The sequence below is a fragment of the Odontesthes bonariensis genome, chromosome 7, assembly GCF_027942865.1.
Source record: "Odontesthes bonariensis isolate fOdoBon6 chromosome 7, fOdoBon6.hap1, whole genome shotgun sequence".
Classification (NCBI taxonomy): Eukaryota; Metazoa; Chordata; class Actinopteri; order Atheriniformes; family Atherinopsidae; genus Odontesthes; species Odontesthes bonariensis.
In genome coordinates this window covers 8,480,789-8,499,467 of record NC_134512.1, presented here as the reverse complement: position 1 = coordinate 8,499,467, position 18,679 = coordinate 8,480,789, and the positions used below count along the sequence as shown (strand labels likewise).

Genomic DNA, 18,679 nt, shown 5'->3' with positions numbered 1-18,679 from the left:
ACCAGCAGCAAGCCCATGCGTCAGTGGGGCCAACGCAGTTGCGCACCAGCAGCCCCTCGCGCACACATCAGTTCCTGTAGATTTCCTAAGGATGGCGCCATTTCTACGTGAAAACCAACCATGTGGAGCTTTTGAGTTTTCGTCTGCACCAACTTGAAAAATAAAACACTGTTGAACTAAAAGGTTGGGCCAAAATGTAACAGAGATTAGACATGAAACAAAACAGTGACTTGTGCAATATTTTTAGAGTAAATACTTTCTGACTAATGGTTTAAATATCTTTAATGTTGGGAAAGGTAAAATTACTCGGGGACAACATCTCGTTAGCAATGCAGTTTTTATTTTGTATAAAATCTATTTGGTAACTGCATATTTATACACAATCTGATAGATTTAGAATGAAGAGGAAAATCATTTGTGTCATGGTTCAAAGCACAAGGACAATTACGTAAGCAACTGAAACAGAAAAAAAAAAAAAAATATTGAAACTTGACCTTCCATCAGATCATTGGCACTTTTTGTACAGAAAAAAGGGGGACTTTAGGTTCAGGGAAGTACAGAGCAAATTGAACATATCTGTGGAGTTTATCTTTTAACTTAAATATAACAGGCCTGTGATAAGAAAGAAGTGGTTTCAAGATGCAGATAAAGGAGTACTGACAAAATTACAACTCATTTGCACAAGAAAAGAAGAAAAGCAGAAAAAAAACCTTGGAAATTACCTCAGTCATATGACAGGATGTTAAATTTTCAGCTTATACATACCACACCGATAATATTTTCAGCATTAATATCTGAAACTGGTTTTAGGTAAGCAATAACTGTGTGATTTTCACAGAGCAACAGGATGCAGAATGAATTGTTGAAATAAATTATAGCTTTGACGATGCTTCTATACCATGTCTATACAAATAATTTATCCTTTTCACAGAAACAGCCTTCACCCTTGCATCTATAAAAGAAGCCAAAGACTCCAATAGTTTAATACACACTATTTTGTAATAAAAGCATAATAAATAAATACATATATACAAAAGATGTTTGAAAATTGTACAGGCACTTGTAAAACGACCTTTATCTGCCACTGCAGCTTCTGCCAGACAATATTTTCCATTTAATTTTAGGGTGAAAGGGATCAAATGGGCGCTGGAGAGTAATGTCAACATGATAAATCCTCTGCTCTTCCACACTGAGCACAACTCCAGCAGGAATACTTTTATCTCCTGAATCTAATTTCTGGCACCATGTGTAGAATCAGACAAGCAGGACAAAGATAATTCTGTAGTAGCTCACCTTCCATCATTGTTTTCACATCATCTGGTCAGCTTGAAAAGCTCAACTCAGAGACATTGATACATGATCGTTTGGGCTAAGTCAACGCAGTATGATGAAAATCTGCTTGCACTTGAGTCGGGCTGCTTTTCATGTACCTCACACTTAAATATTACTCATGCTTTCTCACACTCTGTTTTCTGTGTTATGCATACATCCACACATGTAAACTCAGCGTGTCCCCCAGCCCGTTAATATCCAGTGCCCACGCTTGCTGCAGGACCCTTTTCTGACTTTTTTGGGGAATGGTTGCTATGAAGTGGGTATCCATGAGACATCACCCTACATATTTACCGTTTGCCACCAGTATTACGTAACAAGCCCATCTGGATGTCTTCGATTGTCATTTTGAATATACTGTGAAACACAAGGGGTTCTGGCAACAAGGAGAGAAATTTCTCAGTGACATTGAACCAGCACAGGACACTAAAACGAAGCAATAACCTGAGACAACTGTCCAGGTCAGAGGCATTGGTGGACAGTATAAGTCATACACCAGATTAGATAGCTATATCAACAGTGAAAATGTGATGAACTACTTTAATTAAACAGCTTGTTTTTTTTCAACAAACACAGTTAATAACTTTGCCTCAGCAGGTTGCATAACAAAACTCCCATAGGGACTATTAAGAGTCGGATTGTGTAGAAAATCGCTCCAGTAAATCTGTTCGATAGATGACATGACTGTAAATTTGGGAAAACTAAAGCAAACTTAAGAGTACGGCTTCATTTATCAGCTGTATTCCTGTTACACATTTAAAGTCAGTTTACTCATCATGGAGTAGCCAGTGAGAACAGTTGTGCGAGGTCTTGCTCAAATGACCCTGATGACATCACCATGAGAATGAGACTGTTATAAGCAAAAAAAAAGGGGGGTAAGTAGGTTCCGCATGAGGTTGATGAGTTCTACAGTAAATCTGTCGGATGGTACCTGAGAAAAAAGATGGACAGAAATAATGTCACAACCAGAAGCTTTTTGAGCGGTGTGTATAAAACCCAACTGTACGTACAGCCGATTCTCTGGGTGACAAGAAACCGTTCCTGCTGTGACATGGAAACTGCACATCACTCAGCCCTTATGACCTTTTCCTTCCATTAGCCACTTCCTCATAACCTACCACATAAATACAGACAGTACTAGCACAAGGCGTTCTGGGAAAAGTAGTACACTGCTGAGCTTCACCCACAGAACCTGAATGATAATTTGTGATTCCATCATTCCCTCATGTGTCGCATTGAGTCTCAGCTTCTGAGGTCCTTTTGGTCAAAGACAATATGACTGGCCAGGTAGATGGCAATAGCTCCGAAGATGGCAGAGCAGGCGATGTAGGTAGTGACAGACTGTGCAAACTGAACAATCATGCCCATAAAGAGGGTGGGGAAAACCTGAGAGAGGAGAAAAGTGCTATCTAAGATGGCAAAGTCCAAGCCCACGCCACGTTTCTCATATCCCATATCTGGGTTGTCCTGCTCAGTGCCAGTGGAGCAGTGAGATGAGCCGTTTTGGCTTTGGGGCAGGGGATAGTATTCATAACTGTCTTGGTTGAAGATGGGATGCCTGTAAGGAGCCCCTGCTTTGTGGTCCCCATCCACCTCCACCCCCTCCTCCTCCTCCACCACAGGAGTCAAATAAACAGAATCCAGCTTCACTGTTACGCCATTTTTATGGATGCTTTTGGTTATCCTTTTTGGCATGTAGACCTGAAACGAGAATGAAAACAATCAGGTTAATCGATCGTGCTTATTGTGTCAACACACCATCCTTGTGTATAGTTATTGTGCATTTACCTCTTTCTCCTTATGGTAATGGCAGGTGAGTGTGTAAGGCAGCGTCTGCAGTGTTGCATAAGCGTAGCCAGTGAGAGCTGCCATTGCAGTGACCAAGGCAACACTTTTGGACAGGCAGATGACCAAAGCCGAGGCCGTGAAGCTCACCATACTGCTCAGATAGACCCATCGCGACCCAAAATGGCGAACCAAACGACTCATAACCAGAGAGAAGAAAGTTGAGGTAGCACACTGGAGGAACAGACCCAGACTGCCCATACGGATTCCTGAAAGAAGGGAAAGGAAATAAAACTAGCTGAGCCACTGATAGCCGACTATGCTCTACGGTCTCATCTTAGAAACTACAAAAGGTTTTTAACCGACTCATTATTCCTTCTACGGCTACAACTATTGAAAAATGCAAAGCATGCCTAAACAAATCTAAACCTACGTGGGTGTAGCCAGAAAGCCTTTGGTTTGGAAAAGTCCATAAACTGACAGAAACAAATCTGGTTGGGGTGGCCTTCACAGACAGTTTGGGTTGACTGACTTGGATGATAACACACAGCATTAACCTTAGATAAATCCTTGAAAAAGCCTGTGAAGGAGAAACTCAGAGGCCAGTCTTTGTTTACGGAGGCAATCTGCCTCCTGGCCAAAGTCTGGCCCTGTTAGTAAGCCAGACAACAAGCATCTGAGGCCTCACCAACTGACCAATGTGGAATTCAAGTCCAAACAGCAGAGGAAAAGTTGCTAATTCCTTTGCAAAATTAGATTAATATACAGTGTGTGGGCTTCCTGACGTTGCTGCTGCAGCTTTCAGGCCCTAAAGTATCATTTTAACAAAAAAAACAACAACAACAAAAAACTGTAAGAGGAAGATTTTAATGTTGTTATGGATCATGTTTTGCATTTTAAACCATAAAAGCGCCCAAACAATGTTTTCACAATGGATGCATATGTTTTTGGGGAGGAAAAAGTGCACTTGTTCAATTAGAACAAAATAAATTATTTTCATGTTTCCACAGAATTGTTTTTAGTCATGACAGATCTAAAATAAAAGAAAATATATGTGTAGTTCATGTGGAAAAGGAAAAGTTGTGGCCTTTTTAACCCATTAAATGCATCACATATATCTCACATATATATTATATTATTTGGACACAGAGCTGATTACATTTCTGGGCAGTTTAGTTCCTGCCCGCTATCATTCTCATCTAAGCTTGCTGTCAGTGAACACTGTGGGTCAAAAGTTCAACAGCAGAGCAGACTAACCTATGTGGAAGGAATAAGTGGATCATATTACTCCAGGAAAGCAAAGCTGCTAAACCCACTTCACAAACACTATTGAATCTAGTGAGGATTGAAATTCAAGCCCAAAGATACAGGACTGAGCCTGAAATGCTTTTGAATTGAAGCACAGAACGACTGCTGCAGAATGGGGGGGGGGGGGTTGGCTGTTTCTGCCGTACAAGTTTTACCAATGGAACATGTTGCGTTGTATCCCCCTGCCCAGCCGGGAAGATGATTTCACAAAGAATAGCAGTTTTTTGTTTGTTTTTTTACAAAAAAGAAAAAGGGCCAAGGAACTACAAACAACACAGATTACCCCCATGAAGGACGAATGATGTGGTTTAATAACATCCTCTGAGTTTCAGATTAAACAAACAAAACTCAGACGGACCTCGAAATTGTGTGCTTTGGCTGTCTACCTGACTTGAATGAACAAGTTCTTTTGTGTGCCGATTCCTTGACATTAATTCTTTGTGAGTGTGACATTCCTTGGGGTCCAGCAAACACAGGCAGCGAAGGGAAGACAAGTAAAAAGTAAAGGAAGAGACAGATGTGGACAAATGAGAGGAAAGGAATGAGGATGGATAAATAAAGGTGGACAGTGGATGAAATGGACTGATATGATGAAAAAGGAAGCTTAAAAAGTCCAAGAAAAAAGAACCAAAGAAAGGAGATAAATATGTTGGATGGGAAGTCTGGATGAACAAATAGAAAAAAAAATACCACACTATGGTAATTAATCTGTACTTTCTTAACATGAGGATAGTTCGGGTTCTCTTCACATTTGTTTAATTCTCTTTCATTCCTAACAAATGCTGCCCTTTCTCATTCACCGGCTGGTAAAATACACCAAAGATGAAGGTGACTTATTTTGGTTCGCTTACACCACCGACAGGAACAAATTTATTCAGGTTTATCCGCCTCTAAAGCTTATAACCTGGTATTATTGTACTGCCAAGTTTTTGCACTACGACAGAATACAGCCAGGAAGTGTCTGGCAAGATTAGTGACAGTAACCGTGATTTACTGAGCAGGAACAGTGAAGTATTTAGATTGTGTGTGAATTTATTCACAGCTTCTAAAGTGCAACGGTGGAAAGTAATTCCTTAAATTCTGAGATGAATTGGCTTGACATTTACTTAAGCAGAGTAACCAAAGCGCAGCTGATCTCTCCTGTATTTGGGCTCTACCTTGAAACTAAATGGGTCCCGCAGTCAGACGTGCACATTTAGGAACACATGTTCTGTGCCACATGCATGCGAGTGCATCCTGACCAGCTGTGACAGCTGTGTTGATAGTTGGCAGTAGAATAAGACATTTTCTGCATCTGATTCATGTGGCAGAAGTTGATGGTTTGCAATTTTTATGTGATGCAAACAAAGATGGAGTAAAGTAAACATGACCCTCTGTACATGTTTCTACCACACAATATTCAAGATATTGTATAAAGAAGAAATCTGACCTTCGTCATATCTCTGTCTGGATACGCTTCCTGGTAATGCACTGGGCACGCCCTCATACAGGCCTTCTCCCACAAAGTCTGTGTAGAAAAGCATAAAAGACATGACAGCCATCCAGCTGCACAGCTGCGCCATACACAGCTGCCTCATCACCCGAGGGACATCGCAGTAGCTCCTGAAGATGGCCGGGGTCATGGACCAGCATGTTCTCACTAAGCAGAGCAGGGGTCCAGCCTTGAGCAGCCTCAGCTTGCACTTGAACGGATAACAGCATGAGCGTGGCACACCGCACCGGCTGGCCTCCATTGCGCTAGCCCCCGACTCCAATAAAGATCCCGATCTGGCCGACCCGGTGCTGACAAATGAAGGTTCCTCAGACACCTTCATGGTGATGAGCACGCTGGTGATGAAAATGAGGATGAGGACGGAAAACAGGCACTCGGCCTGTCCTCCTAGGTAAAGAGAGAGCAGGCCGCGACTCCAGTCCAGTGCAGGTAGCAAATAACCAACACAGCCTCCCAGGCTGACCATGAAGGAGAACATAGCAAAGGCTTGGCTGCAGTCCTCCTCGTCCCGGTACAGGTCTGACAGAAGAGCCTCCAACGGCGTGAAGCACACCTGTCCACAAAAGTCAAGGAGCCCCACACCAAGAATAAGGAAGCCCACCTGGACAAATTATAGAAGAAAAAGTTACATTTTAAATTGAACAAGTCTTTAAATTATCCAACTCTCAGTTTGAAAGATAAACAACTTAGCAGCTTAGTTACCACCACACCCTGAATATAACAGATGGAACGGATACAATTCAACAATTAGAAACAATAAACATGCACTCCCACCTGAAGGGTGCGCCCGCCCCAGGCAAGTCGTGCTGCCAGGACATCAGCGTGGGGAATGATGAAAAGTGCCAAAAGAACTCCCATAGACAACAGCCATATGAACGGCCGCCTTCTGCCATAGCTGCTGTTGCAGTGGTCACTGGCTGATCCAATTAAAGGGATGAACAGGAGGCCAAGAACCGGACCGATACCTGTCGTTACAACCAGGGATATACATAAAGGAAGTCAGAGAAAGCTTCAAATAAAACATAGCAGACGGTAGGTGGAGGACAAACAGGACAGGTTCAAAAGAAATTCAGACAACACAATGTCGTAAAAAGCACGTGTAGCATTCAAAAATATTCAAACAGATTAAGAAAATATACATTTTCGTCTCAAAACAATTTTCCAAAACACTACCTGCATTCCCATGCATATTTTCCAACCCAATGGGCCTCATGCAAGAACATTTTCGTATTTTTATTCTAAATTTCTCTCACTTTTTTCGTACGAAGGTCTTGTACGAACACGCCACGTCAGATTCAACAAACGCTCTTAACTTCGGAAAAAGTGTGTAAACGAGCTGCGTAAATGTTGAATCCCACTCGTGCGTATCTAAGTGCACGTGCACGAGGATAGTAGATTTGCATACTCCACGCCCAAAATGATACCATATTAGGCTGTGCTTCCTCGCTCCTGTGCCAGGAAGTGTTGAGTGTTGAGTCATGAGAATGGCATCAAGGTTCAAAAAGAACAACTTTAGGCGCTCTGAGATTGAAGTTCAGCTTTCAGAGATCCAAAAAGGAAAATCTGTCATTTTTAGCAGTGTCAGCAGTGGAATTATGGGACCTGCTAAAGCGAAGAAATGGGAAGCAATTATGAGTGCTGTAAATTCAGTGTCACATGTGGTTCGTAATGTCACCGAAATAAAAAAGAAATGGTTTGATATGAAAATGGCTTTAAAAAAAAAAAACGTCTCGCCCTGTGCAGGCGCTGCATGACTGCAACTAAAGCTGTACAATCAATTGTTGCCTCATCATGATGGCACTTTGATGGGGCGGTCCATGAGGGGGGTCTTCTGGACCACACCTTCTGGTCTGCCTGGGCTGGTTCAGGTTGTAGGAGACCCTCGTTCATGGCAATATTGTGCAAATCTGGCATGCCTTCTCTGGGCTGTAGAGCAGTTTTCCCCCCCGCTGTATCGAGACACACCCACCTGGCCTTCAGCTCAGTGCGCTCCACGACAGCACGGGTGCTTTGATATGTGTCTCGTGCTCCAATTATGATTGGCAGTCCAGCCACGGCATGAAAGTCCCTCTTAATTTGTACTTGTTGGACAGCGGTGTATGGGAATTTGATGTACCATGGGTGATAAACTGATGAGAGCTTTGATGACCAAGGGGAGCGCACGACTCACAGAGGACTGGGACACCCCCGATCTGTCTCCAATCTCCCTCTGAAAGGTTCCAGTGGCCAAAAATCCAAGGGTGGTGAGGACCTGGACGTGTGGTGGAATTGGGTTTGATCGGCGTGCTTTTCTCTGGAGTTGTAGCTCTAGCAAGCTGCATATTTGTAGCAGCACAGTCCCTGGGAATCTTAATCGCGATGTCAGCCATTCGTCTGTTTCCACATGGTCTCTTCCAAGAGCCTGACGCGCTAAGGCATCCAAAAGTAGCAAGACAGTCGCTGGTTATGCTTCCCATTGACCTTGTTATATACAGATTCAAATGAACCTTCAATTAGTGCATAATTTAAGTCAAACAGAATAATGTTAGCATCATTATGGTGCATAATGTATATTTATTTATGTTTTCTTCAAAGTAATTAAATATACAATCCAATAGTCAAGCAAACTTGATTTGAATAACAGCGGACTATTTTACGAAACTCCTACGACAGGTCTGGATCACTCGTAAATTCTGTTTGTACCTGAAAGAAAACGTAAAATACGAAAAAAGATTGGTGAATGCGCAAATTCTCTTAAATCACTCGTACGGACGATTTAAGAACAAATCTGTGCGTACGAACGGTTCTTGCATGAGGTCCATTGTTCATAAAGAAACATGCCAAAAGCACACTTATCTATGAAATCTCTTCTTTGGCTTTCAAAAAGTCGATATAAGGAGTTTTTTTTGCTTGCCTCTCGAGGCAGCAGGATTCTTGCAGGATGCTTGAGGTCACATACATGAGATCGGGTATACATTTGTGGCCAGAAAACAAAGGATCAGGCCAGTGAGCTTCTTGTACTGGCAGCTGTGGGCAGGTTTTAGGTGCAACATCCATTAACAAAGACAGCTCCTATTCACAAACTGGCTGAAGTTTACCATCATATTGGTAGATGCCTCATCCATGTGCATCATTATCTCAGTGCAGAATGTAAGGAGTGAAACTGTCATCAAACAAGATTGTGTTTTGGTCAATTATATCATATTTTGGTCTCTTTTACTCTTCGTTTATAAGCATACAACAAAAAACAGCAGTAACAGATCATCAGTAAATACTGCTTAGACCTCAAAAAGCTCTGAAACGATAATATTCTACATTGTCTACAAGTACTGGATGCTTAGTTTAGCCTTTATCGGTCCTCTAAGTTCCTCCTTGTCGCTGTTGATGTGATTCCTCTCTGCAATCATCACTGACTGTTCTTACAGATGGCTTGCTGCCTGAAGGTAGCAGCTTATACTCCACACGTGGCTAGTTCTGGCTAATTAGAACACACCATGGTGCAGTGCGTGCCCACATACTGCTACAAAGACCTTTAAAATCTATCCTGTGGAGTTTTTATTACAGTCAGAAAGAACTTTGATAAGAAGCAATGGACTTAAAGGGTATTTTACAGAGCTCATAACATAAATTTACATGCTTGATTCATACATCTGTGTCACTAAAACATAAAGAGCACAAATATCAACAGGGGAAACTTTGGTCTTTTGCCACTTTGACGAGAAACAGAACCACAAAAAAGTAGCCCACAGCTAGGACAGCAGGCCAGGCAGGTTACACAAAGGAAGAGAGAAACTGACTGTAGGCATGCAGTCTGCTGCTCTAACACATTATTTCCTGCTGCAGCTGTAGAGGCCCATCATAACAATCCTCACCATATACAGCTGTAGGACTCACTGCTTCACACACTCTCCCAACTCAGAAGCTGCTCTCTACTCCGTGAAACACATGGTGAGACACGTAGGCTCGCATACACAATTTCCCATCTCTGCATAGCATTGCTGCTACCAGCTTATTTACAGACATGCACATACATAAATTACTGTGCCATCTAAACTAATCCACCACACACAATCTCACCAATATAGATTATATCATTCCACAATTTTCTTGTATTTAAACGCTAAATACCGTTTTCTAAATAGGAGAGAGTGGCTTCAACACTGGAAAAAGACAAATGAGAGAGAAAGTAACAACTGGAGAATGGAGCAGCCAACAGATTGCTATTATATTAAGTAGAAAGCAGCCATTTCAGAACCTGACACTTCTACTTGGGGAAATTAGTTAGAAGTCTCCCAAGACACAGTATCTGTCTTCATTTAAGTAACATCCTGGTACTTCATTATAATACAGAAATAGGAGAATTGGGTTGAGTTCCATTTTCGGTTTAGTGTACAGTGCAGCACGTTCTTCCTCATATCAAGAGCAGCTGTTAAAAAAATTAAGTGTCCATTGTAGTGTCTTTATATTTCAAATAACCACGTGTCATGTACATGGAGCCTTTCGGCCTTACCGTGGAAATCCTATCATCTGTACAGTCACAAGGCAGTGTATGAAAGAGACGCATTTTAGTGAGGAACATGTGAATGCCATTTGAGTGCAACTATTCACATCAATTACGGGTCAACTCAGTTACACCGTACAGATAAACATTACATATGGGTGATGCAAACTGCTTGTATTTACACTGATTCCACTCATTTGCAAGCACTAAAACAACTGTATTTTTTATTTATGTAAAGTTAAAAGGAATAAATAATGAAAAAAAGAAAGAAAGCCTGACTGAATTGTTGGTTCCATTAGGAAAACAAGTTTTGCTTAATTCTTGCCATTGTTAGGTTTATAGGCATGAAGTAACTATGCCAAACATACACAGATGGTACAACTAAATAGGATGCATCTGTTTTTATTTGTCACGGTTGTTTTCAAAATATCAGATAATATAAGGGGTCACCTTCAGCCAAAAGGGGGGCTGTATATTATATTAAGTTTTGGTTTGTTTTTTTTCCCATTTGAAAAAGAAGTACTGTCACAGAAATAGCATCAGCCAGCACGAGTACGCTGCTGTATCTTCCAGCTGTGCTCCTCTGAAAGAGAAGTAGAAATCATGTGAAAATGAAAGAATTTGAAATCTCCCAGCGCTGTCCTAAGCCATCCCTACCAGACAAGAACGCTAACATGCATGTGCTTCACGGGCTGAATAAACATGAAACTGAATTTGCTGCAGCAGTGAGCCTTTGGCTTCGGTTAACCTACTTGTGGTGACATTCAACATGACCACTCAACATCTGCTTTCACGATTAATTTAACAAAAAACATTTAAACACATCATTATACTACTAGAAAAATTAATTTGACTACTTCCTGACCAAAACACAATTTATTGCCTTTACAGTCAGACTCATTACACTCAAGTCCATCTTCTTTTTGGGGTTGCTTTGCAGTCATTCCCAAAGCTGGTAAGGCCTTTTTTTGGAAGGATTTTTAACCATTGCATTAGGTTTTTTCACAGTCTTAAAGGAAGTTTCTGCACATCTGTATTTGTACAAGAGTTCATAGAAACACGTTCCCATTATTAACCAAAGCCTCTTATTACTAGCTAAATCTAAAGCCTGAAACATAGCCACAAAGAACCACAATAATTACAATGTACTTGAAAAGATTAGTTTGAAATTAATCGGGGAAAAAAATAAAAAAATAAATAAATAATAGAGTACACCCCAGTTTAGACTAATGAAGAAGATCTATAACAACAACACAGTGTGACCTGAAGTAAAGTCCATTAATTTGAAGATAGTGGCTCTCATGCTGGCAACCTGTCCTCCAGCTGCTTTTCAAACAGTGCCTAATTACCACCCCAACAAAACAACAGATGATTTGGCCATTTATTTCTGTAAAGACCTCAATTATGTCTTTGTGACCTGAATAGGAAAGAAGATAAGAGCCCTAAGGAACAGTCACACCCCTTTACAACATCTCTTAGTGCCACAAAGATTTAGCTACCACTGAACAAGGTGACATTTATGCATCATGCCAAATGATAAACTAACATTTCTCAGAGAAGGCTAACTGTTCTGAGAACGTTACTTATCATGAGGTTAAGAACTGCTAATGAAGTAATTTTTCCATTTGTATTCGAAGCCAAAGAGGCCTGGTTGTTAAATAAGCACTTACCTAGCACCATGGTCATGTAACGCTCCTCTACTCCAGCCTCCAGCAGCAGTGGGGGCACGTATGTGATCCCAGCTGCCACACAGATCTCCAGGCCACAGGTCAGCGAGTTCAGCAGGATGAGACGCCACTGAGACCTCCATCCAGGCATATTTACAGGGGCTGACTCGCCTTTCGTCCCCTCTGGGATGGCCACTACTGGGGGCAGTGGAAAAGGGGGGTGCCTGGGCAGGGGTAAGGGGGGGAGCACGGGGAGGCAAATGGTGGCCCAGTGGGGCCTGAGGACTGTCGGGGAAGGACAGCAGTAAGGACACGTGGATGTCTCAGTTGACCTGGAGAACTCATTCTCTTCTCAGCATTCTGGGTCTGTGGAGCAAAAGACATGGCAGGAAAATTAAAGAAATGCTCGCGTATGACACGCAGCTTCGACACACTCTTTCACTACATAATTTGCATCCATTTAAGGCAGTCAGAACGAGTGTTGCTTCACTTGCTAGTTAATTTCCAGGTTCATACACCTGAATGTCAGCGGCCTTAAGTTTTACGAGGAATGTCTGCAGTAGCAGCTTTCTCAACGTAGATTGTAATTTAGGCAGAATGCAACATATTTTCAGCCAAACATGCAAATGGCATCAACAGTCAAAAGGCAATTATACTGATGCATAGTCAAGTGTTCATCTACAGCTTCAGGGCAGCAAGAACAACAAGAGACAAACAAAGGAGATGAGTCAGCTGAAGCGACAAGGCAGATGGTTTACCAAGTGAAATCTTTCTTTTTTTCATTTAACTGCTTACTTTTTAAGTATCTTAAAACACAGTCGATATTTTAAGTAATTCACCTTTTTTTTTTTTTTTTTTTTTAAACAGAGGCTACTTGTGTACTATGTCTCCCATCTCACAATGCTACATCTCTTTCACTTCTCAACAGTAACACCAGTATTAGTGGGAGGATCTAAAATCCACTCTTTCCTTGGCTGACCCTATCATTATGTGCATTATTAAGCTCTGATTGCAGCTTTAGTCACATTAGAGAGCCCTCCTTCAGAAATGTGCAGCAGATTACTACCTTTGTTGAGTTAAGTGTGCATGAACAACAGTCTTTAACAATGAAAAGATGCTTACTAAAGAGAAAGCATAGAGCAGGAGGTCAGATTTAGTAATACATATAAGGAACAATACTATAAAGCAAGATTAGCTATAAATAAAGAGAAAGTAATAAAAAATGTGAGGATTTTTTATCCGTTTGAGACAAGGGTCAAATGTTTGTCCACAATTTTACACAGACGGAAAAATTCAAATTGATATGAAACAGTATAAGAGGCACATTGATTAAGCAGAAAGCTTACAGTAAATATCACTGCATCACTATCTGATTTCTCAGTACAGATCTCTCTACGTCCGAATGACCAAAAAAAAAAAAAAAAAAAAAAGAGAGAGAGAACAAAATTTCAATACGGTCATTTTCGTCATCATCTTCCAATGAGGGGTTCCTTTAAAGCAGAGAGGAGGAGCAGCAAGAGTCGTCAGAAACGCTGCAAATACAAAAATGCCAAGGTTCTATATTTGCATTTGTGAGATTTCTCTGCCAATGCTGCCCATCTGTCCTCTGCTAGCATGCAGAATGGATGTCATCATGTCTAACAAGACTTTGTTAATCACAGAAATGTGCTCAACTGGTATTTCAAGGACCTGTACAGTTAAGCTCACAATTATTCACAGCGATGCCAAATGTGTAACGGTTTCCTTTACTTCAAAATGACACACACTAACAATAAAACACTGCTATAATATAATGAAAAAAAACTGGTTTAAACTCATTTTGAAAAGAACCTTCTTACTAATAATGTTATATCTATTATTTTTCCCTTTCTCAGTAATCGGTGCCAAATACTGTACTGCCATCACAGTGAACAAACTCTTCTTCTAATTATTAACATCCTTATTGCATGACTCCACTTAGATTTTGGACCACTTTGCTTCTGCAGTAATGTTGAAGATGGATGGCTTCCTTACCAACACTCTGATATTAGGTTTTATTCACAGACACTGGATGGGATTCAGGTCTGGCACGTGGTTAGGGAACCTAAAAGTAATGGAACTATATTGTTAACCATTTTTTGACTGTTTTAACTGTATGTTTCCATTTACTCTCAGGCTGGAAGGTAGTTCTCTTAACCGAGGATCGTCTTTTGTCCATTTGAAAACCGGTTTGAAAAACTTCAAATAAGTTTCATACACAAAGTGCTCTGCGTTGTCTCTGTATTGAATGATGTGAGACAAACAAAATCATACTTTTCATACACCTTCATGCCACAAATTCATTTTGTTCTCACACTGTGATAACAACTTATAATGTCACAACATAAAACAAACATTGCCAGTCGTGCCAACTTAGTGATTTATACATCCAACAGAGGGAGATCTCTGCCCCTCAGCAGAAACCCCTTTCCGTTTCTGCCCTAATGCTCCGTAGAAGGCATCTTGTGTCTGTGTGCTCCTTCGGCAGTGTTTAAGTAGTTGTCATGTCAATGAAAACATTGGAGAAATTTTGTTGCTTCTAACTTTCTCTCTGAGATATCAAAGTGCATGTAAATATAGCCAAAAATCACTATACAGATGTTGTCTTTAAAGGTAGGGTAGGAGATCCTGGATTTTGAGTCCAGCGAAGCTGCATTTTGAAAAGTCCCAACCCTTTTCTTCACTTTCCCCCCGAAGGCACGCCTCTAGAGTACATGAACGCGCACGAGCATGAAGGTGCACGAGCGCTGTTCTGACAGCAAGCATCGATCGTTGCCGTATTTAGTATTTAGTTTATGCTAACTATACGTTTAATAATGCTAGGTGCTAGCCAAGCTGGCTCTAGTTTAGCTTCCTGCCAAGCTTCTGGACGTGTAATTCGTTCACGGAGCAGGGTACGCGCACGGGGGGGAGGAGGGGAAGGGAGGAGCAGATTGCAGTTTGATAGATGGCATCAGTATCCAATCATTGTGAACGGTCCGTTCACAATGATTGGATAGTGTTTTTCCTAGATTGTACGTTCTAGAGGCCACTAAAACTTTTCATATTTGTGTCAAAACTTTTAATTAATTGGTTGCAATGGGGGTGTGAAGAGTATTTCAAGCAATATGTAAAAAAATGTTCCAGAAAAAGATCCCCTACCCTGCCTTTAACTTTGCTGGATGGCTTTTCTTTTCCTTCTTTTTTCACCTCTCCGATGATGCAGCAGTTATATGTATTTCATCAAAGCAGAAAAGTACTTTGGAAACATTCTCTGAGTAACCGCAATTGAACACATTATCTTAATGGACCGCTTTTCAGGAACAATTTCAGACCTTTTACATGGTGATAGAAGAAACAAAAATAAGTGAGTGAGAGTGGCTTTATTAGGAATTTGGCTGTACCGTATATATCAGCACAGGTGGCAAGAGAGAAGCAAAAATGAAGAGGGCCGGGTACAGCAGAATCAAAGTGCAATGATGATGCTCTACAAACAGCAGAAGTGCTACTGTTAGCCAACTGAACAGATCAACTGTAACAGCAAATATCCTGTGTTATAGTAATCAATAAGAAGCATCGATATTGCTATTAGTTTCACTAACATCTTATCAATTCCCACCCCTAGTCCTGGGGTTAGAGTTGAAGATGCTATTATCAACTTGCTTCAGTGAGCCCACTCTTATCTGGATAAAACAAGCGACAGTGTGAGGATCATATACTTTGATTTCTCCAGTGCTTTTATACAATTCAAGCTGTACCGTTATGTCAGAAGCTCCTGCAAATTGAGGTTTATGCCTCCACAATCCCATGACAATCCCTGACAAACAGACGACAGTTTGTTGCACATCTTGTAGAAGTATGTGGTAGACAGTGCAGTCTGCTTTGTAGTCAATTGCTGGGACAGCACCATCAGAGCCACAGACTTAAATAAACATGAGGGGGACAACTCGGGAGCCCGTGGAACTGATCGTGCAAAGAAAAATGCTGCACACTTTGCTAACCATAATCCTCTAACCACTCTAATAATCAAACATGATGACTTTTTAACAATGACTAATGACTTAACTGTTTGCGATCTTTCTGCAGAAAAAACAAACTCTCTGAGATTAGTAGGGTATTAATAAATGGAATTATCTTTAAAAACAATGCTGATATTTTCTCAGAAAAGCTACAACTGGCTTGGGGTGTTATGACAAGTCATTTCCTTGACAAACTAAAGATGCTATCTAAACTCTCTTCCCTTGACATCATTATTATCAGACGTTAGCTGAGTGTCAACTATACCATCAGCTCCAAATGCATTCATAAACTTCCAGCTTAGTCCCTGAGAAACCTTTGATAGAGGATCACCTCTGAGAATCTAAAGGACAATGCAACAGTGTTAGTGGGGTGGACCTATTGGAGGGCCTAGGTCAGAGAAATAGGGGACCATTTCACACCCGTCAAATCTCATTCCCTCCCAGCCTGGGCACATTGAAAGACACCCATCAGGGGACCAGCCTTCGCCCCTTCAGCTAGTCTGGCCACTACGACCCCCTTCCATATTTTGTGTGAGTACACTCACACACACACACACACACACACACTTCTTCCTTCTCTTCTGCATTTCTTCGTCATACTTCCTCAACCCCGGAGGTCAGCATCGTATCTGACCTGCATTCTTATAAGACCCTTTTGACATATCTGCCCACAACTGGTTATGCCTTTATGGTTTTGAATCTCAATGTGAATGCTTTCAATAGGAGCCCCAGCTGATTATCTGTCAGACTTTCTCACAGAAAACAGAAGGGTCCCCCAGTGGCAAAAACAGAGAAATCTGATTTGTCTACCCAAGCAACCAAGGCTTGTCTGAACACTTCCAAGGTTTTGTAAACTGAATGGTTGGCTAATTCTTGACCTGACTGACACGAATCAGAGGAAATATGGAGGGACTGGAAAATACAAGCTGTGAACCCCTGCAAAAACAAATAAGAAATATTGAATCTATTTTATTGTAAATATAGTACTCTATGACCAAAGGAAAGAAGAACAGAGCTTTTACATTTGACTATTAGGGACAGAGGTGAGAAAGAAAGGCTTGTGCATAAAAACATAATAACATCACGGTTATTATATTGATTTATTGGTTCACCTCTGACTTCACATCATATCCTAGTTCGGCCTTTCATCTTCCCATAGCTTTGGACACACAAAAGCACACTTCAGACCAAATTCATTGTTTCCACATCTGCTTGTACACAAGGCCTGTGTTATGTAAATTTTTTTCTGCATCAGTCCACAATTGTCCATCAGGTCCTTCTTCTGCCCAACATGCACAGTCCAAAAAACTGAGAGCACTGGATCAATCTCCCAAAAACATTAAACAAATGAATGCTGGCTTTGAGGAGTTTTGCCAGAGAAAAGACATCCACCTCTACAAAGTACTGTAGACAGACTACATGCCCATTTGGTGCAGCTGACCCAAAATGTAGTATGAGTAAAACTGAGTGCCTGTCTGCAGAGTGTTAATTAGTTCTCCAACGAGGATTCAGAAACCATGTTGGTCCCTCTCACCTTATGTGTTTTAACACTACAATCTGAGCTGGGCTGTGATGGTGAGGAGGTGGAGGGTGGTTGCTTTTGTCAGCTCTTTCACTGCTCCATTACCAAGTCCTTTCAGCCACAGCCCCCCACCCCACAAAAAAATCTGTCCTACTGACTGAGTTGTTGTCCAGTTTAAAAACAGGCTTTGTCTAAATTGTTGCGCTATGGAGAGTTATATGTTATATAGTAGGTTTTGAAATCTGGTTAAAGTCTTTTACCATGTTCACATCAATGATAGGATGTGTGTGTGGGTGGGAGTATGTTGGGGGTCTGCCTGCAGGCTCCAGGGTTTGGAGGGGGGAAAGGGGAAAGAATTGCTCTGAGATGATATCAGAGCCTCAAACACAGTGGAGGGGCTGTGGAAGCAGAAACCTCAGCAGGAGGGTCTGGTTGTCTCTTTGGCTCAAGCTGAATGGCTGCAGCACTGTGGCCTTTCTCCCATTCAGTTGCTGCACATTAATGGACCCGACTGTCTGCACAGAACGACAGCGGGATGCCTCAATCTTCTCGAAACAACACAAACAAGTTGAGAACGAGGGAATCTTACTGAACAAGTACAATGCTTACATTGCAGTCATGAATCACCACTTCAGCATTTCATAACATCGCCAATAGGATGTTGGCATTGAGCTGGGAGTTGTGCAAAGAGTGACAGCACTGAACAATGTCATGATCAGAGGGCATCAGACAGTTTTTCTTTTTTCTTTCGAGGAACTAGAAATTTAATCAGTCAAAAGGATGTAGCCTAAGCATTAAGGAATAACAAAACCATTTGATTTCACTCAAATTAGTCCATATTCTATAAAAAATAAAAACAAACTAATTACAATCTGTGCCATATACAATTGCTGATGATATTTAATTGATTCTCTATCCTTTTAAATGCCAGTTCCACTGCTTTCATTGGTTTGGAGATGAACAAATATATCACAAGCTTTAGCCTCTTACTAATCAGGTAATAGATCACCTGCTTTCAGCTCTTGCTTCAACCTGCACAGGTTAATCTGACAGGGACAAACTGGAAACAAACCCATT

General features: G+C 41.2%; 1 protein-coding gene across 1 annotated transcript in view; it reads right to left on the bottom strand.

Annotated features, from left to right (window-relative positions):
• Window positions 1-320: 320 nt before the first annotated feature.
• LOC142383698 (solute carrier family 45 member 3) overlaps window positions 321-18,679 on the bottom strand; it is a 33,893-nt gene continuing 15,534 nt past the window's right edge. Inside the window, exons 2-6 of the mRNA XM_075469356.1 lie at window positions 12,068-12,430; window positions 6,692-6,882; window positions 5,855-6,518; window positions 3,121-3,386; window positions 321-3,033 (exon numbers count right to left, since the gene is read on the bottom strand). Coding sequence (XP_075325471.1) covers window positions 2,575-3,033; window positions 3,121-3,386; window positions 5,855-6,518; window positions 6,692-6,882; window positions 12,068-12,215 — 1,728 coding nt within the window. The 5' untranslated portion in view covers window positions 12,216-12,430 and the 3' untranslated portion in view covers window positions 321-2,574. The remainder of the gene's footprint in view (window positions 3,034-3,120; window positions 3,387-5,854; window positions 6,519-6,691; window positions 6,883-12,067; window positions 12,431-18,679) is intronic.